Source organism: Eumetopias jubatus, unplaced genomic scaffold (assembly GCF_037043125.1).
Source record: "Eumetopias jubatus isolate StellerSeaLion01/CBP00866 unplaced genomic scaffold, mEumJub1_p1.0 scaffold_7, whole genome shotgun sequence".
NCBI classification, from domain to species: domain Eukaryota; kingdom Metazoa; phylum Chordata; class Mammalia; order Carnivora; family Otariidae; genus Eumetopias; species Eumetopias jubatus.
Genome location: NW_028274813.1, coordinates 110,790,240 through 110,813,664, shown reverse-complemented (window position 1 = coordinate 110,813,664; position 23,425 = coordinate 110,790,240). Strand labels below are relative to the sequence as shown.

General features: G+C 43.6%; 1 protein-coding gene across 1 annotated transcript in view; it reads right to left on the bottom strand.

Moving 5' to 3' along the window:
- THSD4 (thrombospondin type 1 domain containing 4) overlaps nt 1-23,425 on the bottom strand; it is a 580,073-nt gene that overhangs the window by 301,915 nt on the left and 254,733 nt on the right. Inside the window, exon 7 of the mRNA XM_088025131.1 lies at nt 6,288-6,424. Coding sequence (XP_087881257.1) covers nt 6,288-6,424 — 137 coding nt within the window. The remainder of the gene's footprint in view (nt 1-6,287; nt 6,425-23,425) is intronic.

Genomic DNA, 23,425 nt, shown 5'->3' with positions numbered 1-23,425 from the left:
TCACTGGTCAAGAATACTCAGGGAGAATGTGCAGACAGACCAAAGGGAAAGCCGGCGACTGCCCCCTCAGCCTTGTGAGTCTAAACAGAGACTGCCTGGGGTTTCCAGATGCAGCACGGTTTTCTGCATCCCTAAAATGTTATCCCGTGACTTGTGGAAGAGTACTTGTGGGGTTAAGCTTGTGTGCAATGACTGCTGCATAACTCTGCAGCGTCTGCACATAACAGAGCATACCCAGACAGTGCTTCTAGTCTGTGATTGGTTTAGGGGTGGTGATGGGGGTACATACATGGGGGCAGAGGTAGGTATTTGGCCCAGGGGACTCTGCTGAAGCTTCCTCTGAGGTCTCAGTTACAAGTGCCAGTCACCAACCCTGCCTATTTAGATAGAACACTTCTTTAAGTTCCCTTTGGGGGAATGCTGCCCATTCCTTCAGAAAGTTAGGGGGAAGGGGCCCTAAATTCCTCTCTCTGGAGGAGGGACCACCAGGAAGGGCAGGTTGAAGCTCTGGACACCATACCCCAATTTTACCTGGGCAGCCTCTCTTTCATCTGCTTTCATATTGGAGATCCTGGTTGACTCCAAAACTTGCTCTTAATATCATCCAGTTTCCAGGAGAGTTTTTCTGGGCACACAGAATGACTTCATGGAGGACTTTCCATTGCTAAAGCCAGCATGTGTTCAGGAAGATGTGTGGGCACCTTGGAGGAACCAAGTCTGGCACCATCAAGGGGAGACTAGGTTAACCCAAGGGCAGGGAGCAGGGAGAAGGTGCGAAAGGTTCATCTCCATATCTATCAGCTCTGGAGCACTACTCAGATACTAGGGCCTGGGCTGGAGACTTGGTGTGAATTTTCTCCCATCCCTCGGGACTTACAAGGTCAGGAGCACCTCAGCCCCTGCCCTCCCCTACAGTCCATCTAAGGTATGCCTCCTCACCAGTTCACCAGCCCAGCTCCGCCATTAATTTCATGATGCTCATCAAAATTCCTAATTCTTTTGCTTCTTAACCGACCTTTTCTCTTTATTACTTTTTCCATTAGATTTTAAGCTCAGTGTGGGTAGGACCATGTTCATCTTTTCCACTATTTCATCCCCCAGACCTAGCACACTGTACAACAGTGAGCAGTTAAGATTATTTGTTGAATTAATTAATAATCCTATAATATTGCTTGGGCTGTTAATATGTAATAAGTATGCATTAATTAAGAAATCTAACCAGACTTCTTACATTAGTAGTGGTCCCAATGATTGGAAGTGAGAAAAATTATGGATAATGGAAAAGGAGTGCATATAAAAGAGCAAATTTCATCAGCTTTACTTTAGGTGTCAGTTTCAGATGTCAAGAGGTCCTGAGAACAGGGCCTGGGATCTAACATTTCAATGCTTCTTTAAACTTATTCTTGATTATTTGTAGGAAAGGAGGTTACACAGCCAGTTTCTAACTTGTTCTTTTACTCATTCTTTCTTACATTTTAAGAATATTTACAGAATAATCTTAACATGTTAATTAAGCACCAAAGATACAGACACGCATGACACTCATTCCCCCTCCTATATAGGAGTTCAGACACGTGTCAAAATAACTATAACATAATATGATAAGCATTTTAATAGTCACAAGCAGACAGTCTTTTTGGAACACAAGTTTGCTGGGGGTGGGAATACAAGAGGGAGTCCACAGAGTATCACGTAAGCTTCAAGCAAAGTAAAAGCTCTCTACCCTCTTTCAAGGCTGAATCATGCAGATATCTGGCCAAGGGGAGAACATTTCACCCAATACAATTATCCTCTTGGTTTCACTCAAGTGGCAACAGAACTCAAAGCGAAGTCCACAAAATAAAGCCAGTAACCAAAAGGAAAATAAAAGAAGCAACTTTGGGCAAACAAGCAGAGAAGTGAGCAGGGTCTACCCATTTGGCTCAGGAAAGCGCAACAGTGGGTTACACAGGAGGATGACGGGAATTCGGGCCTGAACACACGCAGGGACACTCACCCATATGCACACACCCATTATGTCATCCTTCTCCGTCAGGGCAGCACGCTGGCTCAGAGCTTATCTCTGAACATTTGGAAACATTTATCTTGCTTTAATTTACTGAATAAATCTGAAAGTGTCTGTGGATGTGTCCAGATTGAAGGCAAGCAGTGTCCCAGCTGGGAAGGGAGGTGCGAAGGCCCCCCGCTGAGTGTGGGCCGATGGTTGCCGCAAGAGTCGCCCCACGTGAAGGCGAAGACCGACCAGGGATGAGAGGCAGAGGAAGTTCAAGGGCAGAAGGTCTTCTTCTCCCTCCACAGAAGGAAGGCACCATCGGAATGCGTACTCTCACACTTGCTTATGTTCTTCCTGCCTTAGCTCTAAAGGGACTCAAGAGATTCAGAGTGAGTGAAATAAAATGAGACGAGGGATCGAGAGCTTGGCAGATGCCAAGAATTTTCCCCGACCTCTGAGGCCTGGGGTTCTGGGGATGTAGCCAAGGGGGCTTCGTGTCCTTGTTTTATCTGCACTCAATTGCCCATCCCAGCCGAAAATGAGAAAGCTCTGTGCTGTGCTGGTTTCAAGACGAATTTCATTTGCTGAAATCCAACAGACTGAGTCACCGAGACCTCAATTCATTTACACATTTATTTTAAGCACCTAAACATTTATTTTAAGCACCTATTCAATGGTAGGCATTTTGCTAAAGCAAAGTGCCTGGAACTGCTCCTAGCTTGCTGGGTGGTAGGTGGGGGCAGTGGGAACGGAAGAATAAACACAGTGCTCAAGGGGGTCAGCTGGTGGCTTTTGAGCCGAGGCCACCAAGTGGACCAAGGATGGACACAGAATAGCACTCAAGGCTGAGGGGACAGCATGTACATTCTCGTGGATGCACAGCCCCGCAGGCCTGTTTGGGGGGGAGGGGGGTGGGTCTTGGGGGTGGCTCTCACTTTCAGGATCATTCAAGTCTAGAAGTCTGAGGTTTCTGTAAGGCTGGTCTCCGGGGAGTTGAGAGTATTTTTCTCTTCCTCGTCCTTTACCCAAGTGACCCCGTTCTTTCAAAAGCCTGCTATGCCACCGAAGAGAAACTTTCATCTAGGTTTATTAAGTGGTGAGCAAAAATAATACATGTGTCATCAAACAATTAAAATCCAGAGTTATTTAGACAGAGTTGAGATCAAGCAAAAAAAAAAAAAAAAATCACAGGACAGTTAATGTGGTGCTTAATGATAGACATTATTACTGCGTTCTCTGTTAATTAGATATAAATGCTATTTTGTTCCCATAAATGACAACAATGACTGGGCAGGGCTAGAAGTGTCTCAGAGACTTCTCAAGACTGGCCAGACGTTCCTATTTGATGTCTACAAGGAAGGGGTCGAGTTGAGGAAGGGAGGGTCTCTGTGGGCTCCAGATACATTCTTTTGCTTGAGGAAAAGGTAGTTCTTTCCCCTCAAAGCTTATCCATATGCAGTCCTGAGCCTGAAGACAACTTTTGGGACCCTTCAGTCCCTGTCAAGAAAAGAAAGTCTAACCCAGCACTGAAGGACTGTAGAGGGACCCCCATTTTCTCCAGCCCGCAGCCCCTCACAAAGGCAGCCCTAGGACGTCTGCATTCTTCCTGCCCCTCTTCCAACTCTTGGACCTAAAGCACAGAGGATTTCTAGCAACAGGGTAAATGCAGGCTGGCCAGAGGGTGCTCTGCCAGCCCAGGAACAGAGCATTCCAGCTTGCCCGGGGTGGGCCTGGGGCCTTTCTTTGGCTTGGTGTCAAGGGGGACGGCACCCTTCTCTCTTAGCTATTCTTTTGTGGGTTTAGCTCGTATTCTTATTTGATGCTCGTCGCCTTTCACTACCTTTTGTTGTAGACCTGGGGTTGCACGTGAACTTTATGTAGCCAGAAGAGGCTTTCTGGAGCCATTTAGATGTCTGCGAGTGACGGCTCTCTCAGCCACAAGTCAGCGAGGCAGAGATATCAATTTGAATTCTGGGCTTCCAATCAAACATGCAGAAAAGGACACTGTACCCTTTGAAAGTTGCAAAATAAACAGAACTTGGGCCTGGGAAGCAAATGTACTTCTGATTACTCTGAACTGAAGTTCTGGAGAGGACAGTATAGTCAGTGATTCCAACAACTTCAGGGAGGATAATTTCAGGCAAGAGCACAGAGAACAAATACAGTGATATCAAAGCAGCCCTTGTAACATCAAATTCCTATGAATCTACTCACATCCTGGGGTACGTCTGTCCCGATCTTTTAGCAATTATCATCTGCAAACCATGCCGCCCTATAGTCTGAATGGTTTTCGACAATTAGTAAGAATCCATACCCACGTCCTTAGAAGTGTTTGTTTTTCTTCCATATCATCAGGTCACAGACACTCAAAGCAACACTAGGAAAACACGTTCCTCCAGCGGAAAGAGCCCACATTTCATCTTCCTTCCAAGTCATGACACCACTCTACATGTACATTTCTGAGTCTCAGTTAACTGTAGTTTCATCACTGTATCCTTTAGAACTTTGCTACTTGAGAACCAGAGGCATCAGCATCACTTGGGAGCTTGCTGGAAAAGCAGACTCTCGGGACCTTCCCCAGACCGGCCGAATTAGCATCTGCAATCTCCTGGCATTTCACCCTACAGTGTTCTCACGAAAGACAATGTGAGTCTCACAAATCTGTAATCTACCAACAAAGAAGATGCTTTTGCATCGGAAACTCAAATACGACAGGACATATGTGGACATAAACAATGTATTAATACTAATAAATGTCAGCATGCTTACTAAATGCCAGACCAGGAGGTAGATACTGCCCTCTTCATGTGTTGGAGGCACAGGGTGCTTATCTAACCTGCACAAGATCACACAGAAAATCACACAGTGGACGAGGCAGAATTTGAATCCAGGTGGTCTGACTTCCGAGGGCATGTTTTTAACCATTACACTCCACCCGCTCCTGGCGGTGTGCACTTGTACTCAGGAAATGAAACAGCTCTGATTCAGGGCCTGGAAGAAAAAGCTAGGTTGCTGTAAGGCCCACCATTGCAGGCTCAGTCACATTTAGAAGCAGAGACCACGTGAGCCAGAGATCAAAACCTCTAACAGAACCCTCTTGGGTCTGATCTGAGGTCAGCGAGGCACAGAGAGGGTGTGTGGAACCCTGTGGTTCTCCCGATTGGGTGGAAAATGGGGGCCAGACAGGTCTGAGCCCCTACTGCACTTCCCGTCATGCTCCCCTGTCTCTTCCCCGCCGTGTCCTACCTCTCTTGGGGTTTTGCTCTTCCAAAGACCCCTCCCACCCATCAGATAATCAAGGACAGCTGCTCCTTTCTTCACTTTCATTGAAAATCTGAGAACATCTGTTCTGCTTGAATAAGTCATTTTGGGTCCTATCTGAAACCTCCTCATGAAAAAAAAAAAGTCCAGTCCAGGAAGGCTGTGCTTTTATATCACCCGTCAGTAACTCTTCAGCTAAACGACATAGAAGGTGTAACAGGAAATTTCAGAGGTGATAACCAAGAACTCTTCCTTTTTGAAAATAAAGCCTGCCAGCTACTGGGCATTAATTAAGATGGCGTTTTAGTCTGGGCTCCCAAGAGTCATGTACCTGCCGGGGTCTCAGCTCCACTCATACATTTAGAGGTGCAAGAAGGGTGGCAGTCCAGGCCCAAATTAACATGGCCGTGGAATCTGTGCCTATCTAAAGTGCCTATTGCTAACCAAAGGTTCTTTCTGGCACAGGTGAGCACCCCACAGAGATGTTCTCAGGCCCCAAGTGTTTGCAGAGTAGGGGGGCAGGGAGTTGCTGGAACAGACTTCACAAGTCCAAAGAGGCTGAAAAACTCTTCCTGTTTAAGGTACAACTTTGCTATAAAAGGCACTGAACCACTTTCATTTGGAAGCCTGCCCCATTTGGTGGGAGGCAAGATTAAATACACCCTGCCCTTAAAACGCCACCCTTGCCCTTGTGATGCCAACAGTTTCTTGATGGATCTGGCCGGGCCTTTTTCATAACCTCCACTTCAGAGGTAAGGAATGATTGTTGAGTCCCCTTTGAGGCACATGGTGGAAATATAAACCACTTAATACTTGAAATGTCAGACTGTGCTGTGGAAGATGTTCTAAGATCAAAAACACAGAGAGGACTAACCTGCCCTATTTTAGCCCACTTGTCCCAGAGCTCATGGTTCAGTGCTCCGTGGGCTGTGGGGAGGTAAGAGGCCATGGCCTGGCCAAACACAATGGAGTGGGCAGTTCCAGATTGATCACCCAGAGAACGTGCTACAGACACCCAGTCCAGGGCACTTACCTTGCACTGCCCAGACACGCAGATGGCCGTGCCATTCTGGTCACAGGGGGTACCATCAATGACCTTCTCAGCTTGCCGGACGTAGAAGCGGTAGCCCATTGCCTGGCAGTTCAACTCACACTTTCGGTTGCCCTTTACTACCAAAAAAAAAAAAAAAAAAAAGCATCTTTTTGCTTCCAGTATTCCTTACTGAGATAAAATTCACATAACATAAAAATAACCATAATAACCAAAGTGTACAATTCAGTGATTTTTAGTATATTCCCAATGTTGTGCAACCATCACCACTAACTAATTCTAGAACATTTCTATCACCCCAAAAAGAACCCCTGGACTTGTTCACTGTCACTCCTGGCCCCATACTTTGGCAACCACCAGCCTATTCTATTTTCTTTCTCTGGATTTGCCCATTCTGGACGTTTCATAATCACACGCTTTTATTTATTTATTTATTTATTTATTTATTTATTTATTTATAAATTTTATTAATGTTATGTTAATCACCACATATTACAACATTAGTTTTTGATGTAGTGTTCCATGATTCATTGTTTGCGTATAACACCCAGTGCTCCATGCAAAACGTGCCCTCTTTAATACCCATCACCAGGCTAACCCATCCCCCACCCCCCCAGAACCCTTAGTTTGTTTTTCACAGTCCATAGTCTCCCATGGTTCGTCTCCCCCTCCGATTTCTCCCCCTTCCTTTCTCTACACCACACACATTTTTATTTTTTTAAGATTTTATTTATTTGAGAGAGAGAGCACAAGGAAGGGAGAGGCAGAGAGAGAGAGAGGGAGAATCAGACTCCCCGCTGAGAAGGGAGCCTTACAAGGGACTCGATCCCAGGACCTCGAGATCAAGATCTGAGCTGAAGGCAGATGCTTAACTGACTGAGCCACCCAGGCACCCCATAATCACACACTTAAAAAACTGCACTGAAGTTATGACATCTCCCCATATTTGATGGTTGAGGGAAGAGACTGGGTCTTGATCTCCTGGCATATAGTAGAGATTCAATGCTGAGCAGGTATCATAAAGAGATTCTTAAGGAATCTCACAATGCAAATAATAGACTCTACTTTTAGAAATCCTCCCATGCTTTAACATAGTTGTGATTATATCTTACTTATCAGCAATTGCAGTGAGCACACAATTTTTATATTCTGCTTTAAAAAAATTTTTTTTTACTGAATATCTACGCAGTTATATCACTTTTATGCTCTGTCAAATGGCCGGAGTTTCCTGTAATCATTCCTCCATTATGAGATATTTAAGTGGTCTCCCCATCACCTGAGGTGGAAGTCCAAAGTCCTCAGCAAGAGATAAAACATCTTTCAAGAGCTGAACCTTGGCTACCTTCACAGTTTCGTTTCCTACTGTTCATCCTTAAATCCTTATTCTGTTCCCAACTAAGCACTTCCTCTGTCCGGCTACTGCTTAGCTTTTCCTTCTGCCTTTGCCTCACTTGGCTGGTACCTGTTTCTACTTGGATTTAGTTCCCAGGTCACCTCCTCTAGGAAGCCCTCCGTGGATACACCCACCCATCTAATCTGGCCCCCTCTATGATAAGATTAACCAAACATGAGGGACCACAGGGATGCATCTGTCGTATTTACTCTTGTATCCAGTACAGAGATGGGTACGTAGAAAATACTCTAACAACCCCTGAGGAATAAAAGGCGGATGAATAAATATTGGCCTTTTTTTTTTTTTTTGGCTTTCTCTCCTCTCCCCCGACCGATATATTCCCCTACAGAGTCTTTCTATTTCTGTTACATCACACAGAGCCTGGCACACAGTCAGTGCTTAATAAATGCTAAATTAATTACTGCTACAACCAATACCTTCAGAGCAATTTAGCTGCCTCCAAAATAAGAACGAGAAAATTTTTCAGGCGAGATATATTTCCATATCCAAAACAGACAGACAAGCCAAGTACACACTGATTTTTTTTTTTTTTAACTGTTTTTGGAGACAAGACGAATGCAGTACTCAGCCATAGACAGCATGTTCCAGGGTCATGCCTTTGTCTGAAAATCTGATTACTGGATTGGATAACACTGACTTTTTCCTACACAACACAATACATCATATTTTCCCCAGTGTGGCTGCCTGACTGTCATAGCAATGAACTTTACTCCAAAGCCATTGAAAACCGCTAACAGGAAATAACATGGAGCCTCTGGGACCACAAGGTTTAGGGAACACTGAATCTTCTAATGTACTCTGAGCTCTGTCTTAGAAGTCAAGAGACAGTGTTTCTTACTCTGGCTGCCCAAAAGATATAAGAGGCGATCTTGGGAAAAATCAAAAAATACCAAAGATAGAAGCACCTTTGGGACTTATCTAAAACCATCTTTTCATAGATTAAAAACACAACACCACAGCGGGCCTAAGAAAGGAGGTGACAAGGAAGGGGTAAACTAGTCTCCAAAGCTTGCTTTCTCAGGTCATCTATCTCCCCAGACTCTGCTTCCTCCTTCCCAGCTCCTCACTTCTGAGGTGACAGCAGGAACTATCCACTGGGCATTGTCTTTTACATAATAAAAGTGTCTGAAAGGCAGCCTCACATGGGGCAAGGGTTTGGAGTTCTCACTTCTCTTGGCTTTGGGATACTATCTTTTGCAGCCACAATTTTATTTCTCAATATTCGCAACCGTATGACAGAAAAACATTCTGAGAACAAAAAACCATGGCTGAATGTGAGACAGTTATGGCAGAATCTCTGAACAGCTACATGAAAACAACCTGGAGGACTGGCCTTAAGTCTGGGCTCCTCCTCCCTGTGGTCCAAACCAGCCACTAGGTCTGACCCTCTGCTTATATGGCTTAGACAGTGTCCCTGCCTTCTCAGACTTGAAAGAAGGAAAAAGGGGGCTCTAGCAAAGAACTGAAACCTGCAGACAAGGGGCTGCCTAACAGAACTGCCTAGAATCCTGCTGCCTTAGCAATACTCAACCTGGTGCATCTCATAAAAGCACACAAGGACTGACTTCTCTCGACCCCGCATACACCCCCCAGCCACTTTAAAATTCCACATAATTTTATGGGCCTCAGATTAAGGTTTTTCATGGATAATCACTTGGTTCCTTTTTTATCCCCCATGAATACAATCACAATTCTCCTGCCAAAGACTCTTCTCTAAGCAGTTTTTATCAGGGTTTTATCAGTGCAGACAGAGGAGGAAAATAGAAGAGTGTCCACGAGCGGGGAGCAAGGGGCTGAGAGCAAAGTGGGCACATCCTTCTCTCCCCGATTCTCCTATTGCTCTCCCTCCCTGTTCTCATCTGCTTCCTAAATGTCCTCCCCACCCCCAAGAGGGACACCTTTCTATTCCACAAACTGAGGGGGTGATTCTCAGCGTGTCCCAGGACTGGAAGCACAGCATCACCTGGGAACTTGTTGAAAATGCAAATTCTGGGGCCTCACCTCCAACTCTTACAGCAGAAATTCTGGCAAGCTGTATTTTAATAAGTGCTCGGGGTGATTCTGGGGCAGTCAGGTTTGGGAGCCACTGCTCTAAGGAAAATCAAGTACTGAGAAGGCTTGGAAGCAGCCGACTGTTCTTATTTTGAACATCTTCAAGATGTTCAAATTCCACACCTAAATTTCAAAGGTAATATAAGCACTATCTTGAACTACATTTAGAATATTGCCAGGTATCTGGATCCCTGATGGTAAAAAAAACCCCTCTTATCATTAAAAAAAATGCTGCAGATTACACAAGAAAATTCAGGTGACTTAGAATAAAGCAGCTAACAGCAAATCTACCCTCAAGAACAGGTTAAATATTTAAATCACTCACTGAACTGTGTTCCCTTGGAAAACCCACTGATATAAAGACATTTTTAAAAAAATGATTTTATTTATTTGAGAAAGAGAGAGCGAGAACACGAGTGGGGGGAGGGGCAGAAGGAGAGGGAGAAGCAGACTCCCTACTGAGCAGGGGGAGGGCTGAGCCATGCAGGGCTCAATCCCAGGACCCTGGGATCATGATCTGAGCTGAAGGTAGATGCTTAACCAACTGAGCCACCCAGGTGCCCCAAGAGTAAAGACATTTTTTAAGTGGTAAAGGACAAAGAAAATAGAAAAGGAGTTAACAGTTACAAAATTTTGGAAGGTAGGAAGCAAAAGGACCCATAGAAATGACATAGCAGACCCAAGAAAACTGAGCCTAAGCAGGAATTGAAGCAACGAAGCCACCTAGTATTGCTGCATCTCCAAGAGATAACTTTGGAAATAGGGCAGAAAGCAGGCCTAAAAACAGAAAAATCATCTGTAAGAAGTAGTCAGAGATTCCACTTTCCAGAATGGTTAGCTCAAAGCCTTTGAAAATCGACTCCTTCATAAAAGCAATGAGAACACTGTCAAAAGACAGCTGGGGAGGCTATCGTAATATCACACCAAATAGACTTTAAGATAAAAATGGTTACTAGAGACAAATAATAGCATTTTATGATGACAAAAGAGTCAATCCATTAGGAAGACAACAACAGAGCCCCCAAAATACATGAAGCAAAAACTGAAAGAATTGAAAGGAGAAATAGACAATTCAACAATCATAGTTTGAAATGTTGATACCACACTTTTAATAATGAACAGAACAACTAGACAGAAGATCAGCAAGGAAACAGAAGACCTGAACAGCATTATACACCAACTAGACCTAACAGCTGTCTATAGAACATTCCACCCCATAACAGCAGAATACTCATTCTTCTCAAGTGTACATGAAACATTCTCCAGGAGGGGCCAAATGTTAGGTCATAAAACAAGCCTTAATATATTTATAAGGACCTAAGTCATACAAAGTATGTCCACTCATCACAGTGGAATGAAATTAGGAATCAAATGCAGAAAGAAATTTGGGGATTTCAAAAATATGTGGAAATTAACATACTTCTAAATAACTGATCAAGAAAAAAAGCACAAATAAAATAAGAAAAAACTTTGAGGTAAATAAAAATAAAAATACAACACATCAAAACATGGGATGCAGCCGTAGCAGTATTTAGAGGAAAATTTATAGCTGTAAACACCTATGTTAAAAAAGATCTCATATCAATAACCTAATCTCCCATGTTAAGTACCAGAAAAAGAACAGACTTAACCCAAAGCCAACAGAAGGAAGAAACCTAGAATGGAAATAAATTATACAGAGAAGGGAGAAATAATAGAGAAAATCAATGAAACCCAGAGATGGTTTTTTGAAAAGATAAACAGAACTGACAAACTTTAGATAGACTGACCAAGAATGAAAGAGAGAAGACTCAGACTACTAAAATCAGGAATCAAGAGGGACTATAACTACTGATTTTACAGAAATAAAAAGGACTTCTAACCAGGGTAATTAGACAAAAAAAGAAAAAAGCATCCAGATTGGAAAGGAATAAGTAAAACTATCTGTATTCACAGATGACCTTATCGTGTATATAGAAAAATTTTTAAATGCACCGAAAAACTATTTAAACTAATAAAAAGTTCATTGAGGTTATAGGATAGAAGATCAATATGCAAAAATCAATTGTATTTCTATACATTATCAATAAACAATGTGAATATGAAATTAAGAAAACAATTCCATTTACAATAGCATCAAAAAGAACGAAATATTTAGGAATTAATTTAACACAAGAAGTTTAAGACTTATACACTGAAAATTACAAAATATTTTTGAAAGAAATTAAGAAAGGCCCAAATAAATGGAAAGACATCCCATGTTCATAAATCAAAAGACTTAATATTATTAAGATGGCAATACTCCCCAAATTGATCTACAGATTCAACACAATATCAATCAATATACCAGCTGTCTTTTTTGCAGAAATTGACAAGTTCTTCCTAAAACTGATATGGAAATGCAAGAAACCAATAGCCAAAATAACCTTGGAAAGAGAAAAAGTTGGAGGACTCATACTTCCTCATTTTGAAACTTACTACAAAAGTACAACAATGAAGACATTTTGATATCATAAGTCCTGGCATATGGATTGACAGAATAGAATTGAGACTCCAGGAATGAAACTTTAGATATATGGTCAATTGATTTTTGATAAGAGTGCCAAAACAATTCAATGGGCATAGAATAGTCTTTGCAATAAATAGTGTTGGGATAACTTTGCATATCTATCTACACGGAAAAGAATAAAGCTGGACCCCTACCTCACACCATACGTAAAAATGAACTCAAAAGGGCACATCAACCTAAATGTAAGAGCTAAAACTAAAAAATTCTTAGAAGAAACATAGGCATATGTCTTCATGATAGTGAATTCATCAATGGTTTCTTAGATAATATGATATCAAAAGCACAAGTAACAAAAGAAAAAAATAGATAAATTGGGCTTCATCATAGAACTCCATTGAGAAAATGAAATGACAACCCAAGGAACGGAACAAAATTTTTGCAAATCATATTATCAGATAAGGCACTTGTATCTAGAATCTACAAAGAACTTTTGTAACTCAATAGTGAAAAGACAATTCAATTAAAAAAAATGGGCAAAGAATTTGAATAGGCATCTCTCCAAGGGAGATATATAAATGGCTAATAAGCACATGAAAAGATGCTCAATATCACTTGTCATTAAGGAAATACAAGTCAAATCCATGATGAGATAGCACTTCACACATATTAAGATGGCTAAAATTAAAAAGAGAGTAAGAAGAGATGTAGAGAAGTCAGGACCTTTGTACAATGTTCACAGGAATGTAAAATGGAAGAGTTTCATTGGAATACATTTGATAGTTTCTCAGGGTGTTAAACAGTGTTATCATATGACCCAGCAATTCCACTCCTAGGTATATAACTATGAGAAATGAAAACATGCTTCAAAAAACTTGTACATGAATATTCATAACAGCATTATTCACAGTAACTAGGAAGTGAAAACAATCTAAATGTCCCTTGACTGATGAATGAATAAACAAAATGTGGTATATCATACGTGGAATATTATTCAACAAGAGAAAGGGAAGAAGTACTGATATGTACTACGACATGGATGAATCTTGAAAATATTGTCCTAAATGAAAGAAGCCAGTCAAAAAGTCACCTATTATCTAATTACAGTTATACGAAATGTTCGGAATAGGCAAATATGTAGAGCTAGAAAGTAGATTAGCAGTTCCCAGAGGAGAGAATGTAAAGCAAATGCTAATGGGTATGGACTTTCTTCTGGGGGTCCATACTGAAATTATTTAGTGGTAATAGTTGCACAATCCTCTAAATACACTAATAAACATTAAACTGCAGTATTTAAGTTGGTGGCTTTTATGGTATATGAATTTTATCTCAATAAAGCTGTTATTAAAAAAAAAGAAGCAGTTAGCTTCCTAGATCTCCAGGAAATCATCAAATAAATAATTCAAGAAAACTTCCGTTTCCAGATTGAAGGAGTCCACCAACTGCCCAGGACAATGATGTTAGGGGTAAGATTTGATTTTACCCTACTTATAATTAATAAGTTAGCCTGACTGTTTCATGGTTACAAAAGGAGGATACAAGACTCCTGAGTCAGAGATAAAGGACTTTATTGCTCTTGGAAGAGCCAGCAGCATGAGCATCAGCATGTTTATATCAATTCTCCTTGCCCCCAAGTTTCACAGAGGCAATGCACAAGGGCCCAGATGGATATTGCACACGCAGCTGAGGGACACTTTGCTTGAGGAACCTGCTGCATTTATGGAGAAGCAATAAGGATCCCTGCTCTTTGTCCTGGGTGGAGATGTATCTCATCCTTCGAGGTTGCTCACTGCAAAAACGACCTTGAGAAGTGACCTGGTTTTGGGGTGGGCAATGTCTTGCATTCTTGGCATACTCCACAAGACCTGTAGGAACATAAGAAGTGTCTCCCAATGAATGGATGATAATGAATAACACCAAGGCACATGGCTGTGAAATTTTAAGACACCTGGGACAAAGAAAAGATAACAGAGGCTACCAAAGAGGAAACAAATAAAATGGTATTGGATTTCTCAACCACAACTTTGAAAGCGAGAAGATAATTGAGCAATGGCTTGTGATTTTTGAATGAAAGTCATTTCTAGAATTTTCTATCAATCACTAGAATTCTATATCTAGTCAAGTTATCAACCTCTGAGAAAAAATAAAGGCATTTTCAGAAATCCAATTCTTGCACAATTTCCCTCTCATGCACACCTTCCATAATGTTCTACCCCCAAAATTGGGACCCATTCAATCTTGGTGCAACTACATGGACCAGTAGATCAGTAAGCACTGCTTACAGTATGACTGGGTGCAGGGTCTTGTGCAACTCCATGGACCAGTTAGATCAGTAAGCACTGCTTACAGTATGACTGGGTGTAGGCTCTTCACAACTGAGCCATATGGTGGACTCGCTTAGTTCAGGTCTCCAGGATGCTGAGCCTGAGGCAGAGACTCATATTCTACCATAATGAAAGAGAACATACTCTACCATAATGAAAGAACAGACTAATAAGGAAGTAGAAGGTGTGGGTTCCAGGAAATAGAAGATCTAACCCAAGAGAAAAGCAAGAGGGAATGTGCTGAACTAGGGTGAAAGGGGACCCTGACAAGACAAATGTGCACTAGGCTAGGATTAGAGCAGGTCAGAAGAGGGGGACTGGCTCAGTCATTTAAGATCTGACTCTTGATCTCAGCTCAGGTCTTGATCTCAGGGTCATGAGTTAGGCTCATGCTACTTAAAAAAAAAGAGGGGGGGTTAAGAGAAGATGAAATGGATAAAATATCCTATCAATTTTAAGATATTGATATTTTACGATATTGAGATATCAAGTAATTGATAGAAGATTTACACAACTTAGAAGTGCTTGGGGTTGCATTAGTGTGAAGTACACAGAAAAGCAGACAAACTAAAAGGAAAAGGGTATTTATTAACAACAAAGAAAATAAGGACTATAGGAAGAGAAAAGTAATTACAGCACCTGGAACGGGTGCTACAATGTGAAGCCCAGATTACCCACCAGCACCACCAGATCCAGGTCAGAAATCCCCTGGCAGCTGGGAGTGCTGCCTGCTGGTAGCTCACAGCTGTGTCTTTCTGGAACTTGCCCTCAGCCTAAGGGAGCTGTCTCACGCAAGGTTAAGCCTCCTCCCTAGGGAGAGCCCAACGACTGGTCCATGTAGTTGCACAAAGATTGAATGGGTCTCAATTTTGGGGTACTCTGCAAGCTAGCCCAGCTCGGAGCTGTCCAACTCTGCATTGCATATCTCACACACACACACACACACACACACACACACACACACACACACACACTCTGCAAGCTAGCCCAGCTCGGAGCTGTCCAACTCTGCATTGCATATCTCACACACACACACACACACACACACACACACACACACACACACACTCTGCAAGCTAGCCCAGCTCGGAGCTGTCCAACTCTGCATTGCATATCACACACACACACACACACACATACCAGGCATTGTACCAGGATCACTTGCCAATAAACACCAGACACGAATCTCTGCCTCAGGCTCAGCATCCTGGAGATCTGAACTAAGCGAGTCCACCATATGGCTCAGTTGTGAAGAGCCTGCACCCAGTCATACTGTAAGCAGTGCTTACTGATCTAACCAAAACTAAACCATAATTACATTGAGAGAGTGTGGGGTGGGAAGTGTGCACATGTGGAGAGGTGGAAGGAGAAGATGATGAAAGTGGGTTCCATCCTCATCTTCAACAGAACACACTTGAAACTGAAAAATTCAGAAGTAACAACATAGGCAGTATTTATAGATATGAAGGTACATTAAAGGAACAGCTAAAATAGTTGGGGAGTAAGAAATTGTGGGGGTGGGGCAAAGTTTGTGGAACTATTTGTTTCTGTAAATTATGCCCACATTATTTGGATTAAATGATCTAAGTTAATTTTAAAAAGAAGAGCAAAAACTCAGGTTCAACAATTCGAGTTCCCAGAAAGGGAATCCTTCTGCACAGTGTCTGTCAATAGTAGGCTCCCCTCCCAGCTCTGTTCAAAATTAACACGAAACTGTCAAACTCCCTGCTGTCTTTTCAGGAACTTTGCATAAGTGGGACAACAAAACAAAATGCTGCTCTCTAGGAAAGCAAAACGTTGTGGTAGTGTGGAGACTCTAAACCTTACCTAGCTTTGCTACTTCCTAGGTTTGCATTAGGTAGGAAGCAAGACTGGCAGGAAACAAGGTTCACACCTTTCCCGTAACTGCACATTTTCCCATCCTCATGTAAGCAGGGAGAAAATTTCAGGTAAGAAAAGCGGACAGATCCTGTGCATAAATACACAAGGCTATTCTTAGAGAATGGGCAACATCTGTGCTTAGTTTCGGCTCCATTCAAACTTCACAAGTTCACTCCAAGTTTAGCACCGAAACCTTCATTTCCCAGGCTCAAGTTCCGTTTTTTTTTTTTTTTTTTTTTTTGGTGGAATACATGATATCCCTGTTCAAGAAAAGCAGCCTCGTAAACACAGCTCATAAAACTCAGATGTGGCAGGGTGCTTACCCAACACATGCTGATGAGTGAAGTGTAAACGAATTAGAAACACGTGGAGCAATGTCTTAAGTGTATGGGCAGGGTTTACATAAACGAAAAGGGGCTGGCTCAAAGCTGGAGCAAGTGGGGCAGAGTTTGCTGCACTGGCTGGGGGATGAATAGTCCAGGGGACAGCCAAGCCAGGCTTGACCTCTGCCTGCATTATCAAGGCAGTATTCCTGTTTATGACAAAGGATCTGCCTGCCCCTGAACTCCGAATTCTCGACTAGACGCGGATGATTACTCTTTAAACTGCCTTCCCCCCAGACTGCATTTTCCAGGACAAAGTTATGGAAAATAAGATGAGGAGCATGCCTGTAAGAGCCCAGACTCTTCTCTGGAATTAGAAAACTGTTCTGAAAAAAAATCAGAAGAGAAGAGAGACGAGACTGTCTAATTCTTAGCTTTTCCTGTTCTAAAAAGGAAATTGTTTGGGGAGCATTCTGTTATTAAAACTCAAAGGCAAAAACATGCAGCTTACCAACTGCTAACGTCCCTAACTTTCAATCCCACACTTGTGACTCCTATGTTACTTAAACTTCAGAAGTTCACATGCAGTGCCCCACTCAATCTTATTTCACTGACAGTCTTAAGAGGCTTGGAGATCTAGATTATTTACAGTGAACAGAAATATCTTTTGGAAATGCTGAAAAATTATTGGCTCGATATTCCACAAGTGATAAATTCCTCTTAGCACCATCACTCACACTCTGGTCTGCAACACTCAAAGGCAGTGGTTCTCAAACGCGAGTGTATTCAGTCACCTGGAGGTCTTGTCAAAGCGCAGACTGATGGAATGACTCCACACCTACAGTTTCTGATTTAGTAGGTCTGGGTGGAGCCCCCAGAATCTGCATTTCTGACAAGTTCCCAGGCAATGTCACTGCCGCTGGTCCAGGAACCGCACTTTGAGCACCACTGTTCTAACTGAAGCTGTTGAACCAGGATGGAGAAAGGAGACCTGGCCATAACCACACCACTACCTGACACCCTCGGAATGAACTGCCAAAGCTGCCATAAAAAAAATGATTTGTGGCCGGCTAAATAAAAGGTCACAGTTCTAAGCTGTCAGGTAGAGCCCACGCTGTGCAGAAGGCAGAGTGGGAAAAGGGGCTTCTCTTTCCTTAGCATCCGCATTTGGATTTGGCTGCCTAACCTTTCCCATTTTTTACAATTTTTAATGTCTACTGTTTATTGAGCACCTACTGTATGCCAGACCCTTCACACACATATTAACCCAGCTAATCCTCACCTATGGAATATGAGGACACCGAGGGTCAGGCAAGCTTAGCGACTGGCTCCCGAGGCAAAGGTGGTAGGTGGTAGAGCTCAGCTTTGAGCCCAGGGCTGTGGGACTCTGAGGTGCGGGTGTTCCACCCTCCCATGCTGTGCTGGAGCCCAAACCTATTCCAGAGTTTCCCGCTGCTGTCCTGCCAATGGGATATGGCTGGGACACCACTCACCCCGAAGTCACCTACTAGAAGCCAAGTTACCTACCTAGCTAGCTCTATCCTGCTTGCATCTCTTGGGTACCTGAGGACTTTGGGTCTCCCCCAGGACAGCCAGCTAAAGGAAGCCCATTTCCTGCCTCACTCCAGGGGCTCCAGAAAGTAGCCTCTGTTTCTGTTGTGGATTTCTAAGCCTGAGCCCCTAACCTGCCCAATTCCCAGCATACTCCTATCAGAACTGGGCAGTTCTGCCCCGGTGCTGGACCCGTGTGCTGGCTGTTGACCTCTCCTTCTATTTCTGCCATAATATCGTGATAGAAATATGTTTGGTTTTCGACCTCAGTTCCCGGCACAGAGCTTCTAAAACCCTGGTGATTTCCTGAGAGATGGGGGTGAGGGGGGGTCTTTTGTTATTCACAGTAAGCCCCTCTCAAGCATACCTGGGCTTACGCTAATGACTGACTTGCTGGTAGGTCCTAGATAACTTCAGGATGGGGACTGGTTGCCAGAAAGACCAAAGCAGGATTACAGGGGAGGGGAAGGGGCTGGAAACTGGGTTGATCACCAATAGCCAATGATTTAATCATTTGTGCCTATGTCATGGGACCTCCATAAAAAAAAAAAAAACTCTAAATGACGGGGTTCAGAAAGCTTCTGGATTGGTGAACACACTCAGGTACTGGGAAGGTGGCATGCCCACAGAGGGCTTGGAAGCCTGAGTTTCTTCCCTCATACTTGGCCCTATGCTTTTCTTCCATCTGGCTGTTCCTGAGTTCTATCTTTTATCATAAACTGGTAACAGTAAATAGACTGTTTTCCCGAGTTCCATGAGCCATTCTAGCAATTGTATCAAACCTGAGGAGGGGGTCATGGGAACCTCCTACTCGGAGCCAAGCTGGACAGACGATAACTTGGTGACCGACCACTTGCAAATGGTGTCTGAAGTGGGCAGTGGGCTTGCGAGACAGCCTCTAACCTGTAGGGTCTATACTAACTCTGGGTAATTAGTGGCAGAGTGGAATTAAATTGCAGGACATCTGGTTGGTGTCCGCAGAAACTTGGAGAATTGCTTGGTGTGCAAAACTCACACATTTGGTTTCAGAAGTGTTGGGAGTAGTAACAGATCTTGGTGCTTGCCTTCTCCCGACGGCTGCTAGCTTCCAGTGAGGAGGGTCTAACCCTCTGCTGGCAGACGCCAGGTCTTCTTCTGGGTTGACAACCACTGATGCACCTTTCTAGGGCACAACACACTTTTCTTCAGAACAGGATACATTTCTGTCCGTGCAGCAAGCATTCAAGAAATCTCTTTTACTCCCTCCTTCTGCTCTGCACGAGGCTATGTCATTCATTCATGCTGGATTCTTCTCTTCCCATTCGCTACTCCTGCCAAACCCCAGTCCAGGCCCTCATTAGCCTGTGCCAGAAGGGTTACAGGGTCTCCTGGCTGGTTTCCCTGATTCCAGCTCCCTACCTTCTCCCCATTGATCCAGCTTAAGCTATACTACTACTCCCAAAAACTTCCTTCTTCAGGAAAGAGGGGGGTGCTCCTCCTAAGAACCTGACACAGCATTCCTTTTGCATGAATCCTAAATGCCCACCCTCCCCACTCCACCCTTTCCCCAAATGCCCCATGTCCCTCCCACCACCATGGCTTTGCACGTGCCATTGCCCTTGGTTGGTATACCTCACTTTCTATTCTCTGCTTAAGCAAATTCTACTTGATCTTCCAGATGTGGCTCAGTCTGCCTGCTCCTGGAAGCTTCCCCAGACCACACTTGCCCCACTGATCTAGTTATCTCTAAATAGAATGTCACACCTAAAAAGAATCTGTCACCTAATCCTCTGTTTACACAGCAGAAAATTGAAGCTCAGAAGTGAACACACTTGCCTAGAGTCATGCTGTTCATCAATGACCTCACCACACTTAAAATGCAGAGGGACTTCCTGAATTAATAATAATGATACCTAACATGGCTAGTTAGGTAGTAGTCGCAGTATGCCAAGTCCTGTGTGATACACGGCATGGGCATTATTCCATCTTATCCTCACAACTCAGCGAAATAAATATTGTTATTATCCCATTTGACAGATGAGGAACCTGAGGCTCAGAGAGGTTAAGGAACTCGCTAAAACCCCCACCACTAGAAAGTGGTGAAGCCAGCAGGGTTCCAATCCAGGTTTGACCCACAAACAGAATCCTTATTCTCATTGCCTGGTGAACCCTTACTTCTTTCACCTGCGTACAAATTATGTCCCTAAATAGAAATTTACTTCCTTGAGGTAAAGGATGGTACTTCACAGGGTACGACGTGTGGAGCAATGCTCGTTCATTCACCCAAAACACACTTATTAGGCACCTGCTGTGTGCCAGGCACCGTGCCAAGATCTAGGTATAAGCGAGTAGATAAGACAGAGTCTTTGCCATCACAGGGCAATCAGCAGTCATTCATTTTATGAATTCACTCATTCAGTAAACATGTACTGCGAGTCTACCTTATGCCGGGTACCATAGTGAGTACTGAGGAAATGATAAGAAAAGGAGACCAAGTCCTTGACCTAGTGCGAGACCAAGTCCTTCCCTAGCCTCACAGGGAAGGCAGCCACTCACTAGGTCTTCACACAGACAAACGTGAGACTGTAACTGAGAAGGACAGTTGACCACAGGAAGGGGCAGAGAGGAGAGAAGAAAATTCAAGGCAGAGGTATAGTGGAGGCCATACCCAAGAGGCAGGAATGTGGCCCATTCAAGGGGTGACAGACACCTCTGGGGCTGAGGTAGATCGTGAGGGGAGATGACATGAGGGGAGATGACGTGAGGGGAGATGACGTGAGAGGAGGTCACAGAGGCAGACCCAGGCCACGCTAGACTGTCATTCTCACAGAAAGAAGGAACACACTTGTCTGGAGTTCTATGAAGCAGCATGGTCTGCACTGCCCGCGCACTTCCAGAAAGCAGAACATAGAACGGCAGTAGCTTCCTGTTTGGAGCAAGTTACTAGACACGGAGTCTCCTGGGAGTTGGATCGGCTGACGTGGTCCGTGTGACCGACCTCTTTCTGAAAGGTTTCCTTTTCCCCTCATGTCACAGTCAATCTACGGCTGGAAAAAGCGACTGAAAACAAACCCGTTATGGAAAAAAAAAAAAAAAAAAACGCCATGCTGTTCAAAACTCTTCAAGCTGTGTGACATGTACCGTTACATCTGAACATGTTACATTTAATAAAAAATAAATGTCGGAAGGGGGTTTTGTCAGTAGAAAGCCAGTTTGGCCAACTGTCAGGAAAGCAGGCTGATAGCTGCACTAGACGCGGGAGGTCATAACCGGTTTCCTAGAGCTTGGGAGAACACAGATCTCTCTGAGTGGATATGGACATATTAATATATGGAACCTATACAGATCCTCCAGAAAAATGAGGTGGCTGGGGTTTTTCTTGTCAAGAATGAAGGATGTTGTGAGCTCTGAGCAGGAACTCACGGCAGAGAACTCTGGAACAAATGCCATGTAAATGAGCAGTGTCAGAAGCCAGGGGAACCCAGAGCCTGAGGAAGGGGTACCACCTGTGCAGGCGATAGCCAGAGGAAGGTGGCCTGCCTTCCCATCTCCCGCTATTATCGCCTTCGTAAAACACGCATGTGTGTGTGTGTGTGTGCTGTGTACACGTGTGCTGTGTGTATATTATGTGTGTGTATATAATGTATATATCTGGGGGCACGAATATGTGTATGTTTATTTATATATGTAGTATGTGTACGTGTGTACGTGTGCATGCGTATGCGTGTGCATGTATGTGTACACGTAGCTTCCAGTCTGTTGGCACTGGGCCAAAGCAATCAACAGTGATAAGAACACAATGCCAGCTGGTTCATAAGGCAGAAAAACTTACTGCGCGCATGTGTGGGCAGCGGCAGAAAAATCCACATGCCTGAAAGCCAAGCAGTGGTTCTAACAAAAACCCTCTCTGTCTTCTCAACATTGAAGAGCAGACATGGTAAAACAATGGAAAGAGATTTCAGCAGGAAGAAAGTTCTGGTGGCTTCAGGGAAGGAATTTTTTAGTATAACAAATTCTCCAAATTCAGGGGAAAACGGCAAGGGTTCCAGCTTATCTCGTCTCCACTTTTGACAGGAACCCCGGGAGCTGGGCATCGGCTGCGTTTCACCTGCGTCTTCATGAACTGCCCCTGCTTAGCACAGACTCAGTGCCCGGGAGGCAGAGGTTAACTCAGCAGGTATTTCTTGACATCATGCTCTCTCGTGGTGGCATGTTCCTTCGCAGCCACCCTGCCCAGGGGGCTCTGGGCTCAGCTTTCCCTGTCAGGCTTTAATAACGCCCACCAAAGAGTGACTTTTCACTGTGTGACCACTCTCATGACCACCGAGCAGAGTTCTTCACTGTCCTAAGATGGGTTTCAAGGACACTGTTCTTTACGGTTCGGACTCTAACTCCTCCACTGCTCTTTTTATGTTCTGGAAACACACCATGGGCACTCTCACCTCTGTGGCTCTATTTTTTGTTGTTGTTCACCTCTCCAGAATGTCCTTGATATTCCAATATACCTAACACAAAACCCACCTTTAGCATAGGTTTGTGAAATACACCAACAGAAAAACTGTGGCAAGTGGAGGCAGAGCCCGCACCCCCCGCACACCTGCCCAAGGAATATGAAACAGAAAAACTGACTCTGTCTGGGGGTATCGGGAAAGGCTTTACTAAGAAAGTGACTTTTGAACTGAAATCTAAAGGAAGAGTTAGTTTATGAGGGAGGGGATAGGACAGAAGCTGTCCTAAGCAGTGGTACCAGCCTGTGCAAAGGCCCTGTGGCAGGAGGTGGAGTAAAAAGGTCAGTGTGGCTGAACAGCAGAGAGTAAGCCAGCCTGGAGAGGTGGCTCTTCTTAAATCCACTGTTCTCATGATCTCTCTGGATTGGGTTGCTAGATAAAATGCAGGATACCAGAAAAATTTTTTAGATATACAACATACACTGCATAGAATGTATTTATACTAAAAATTTTTAGTAAATCTGAACTTCAAATTTAACTGAGCCTTCGTTATTTTTATTTGCTAGCAACCCTAGTCTGGATACAACTAAAGGACATATTGCTACATAACTCGTTTGTGTTCTTAATCACAACGGGTCTTATTTTTCAGCTGGCTTGATGTCT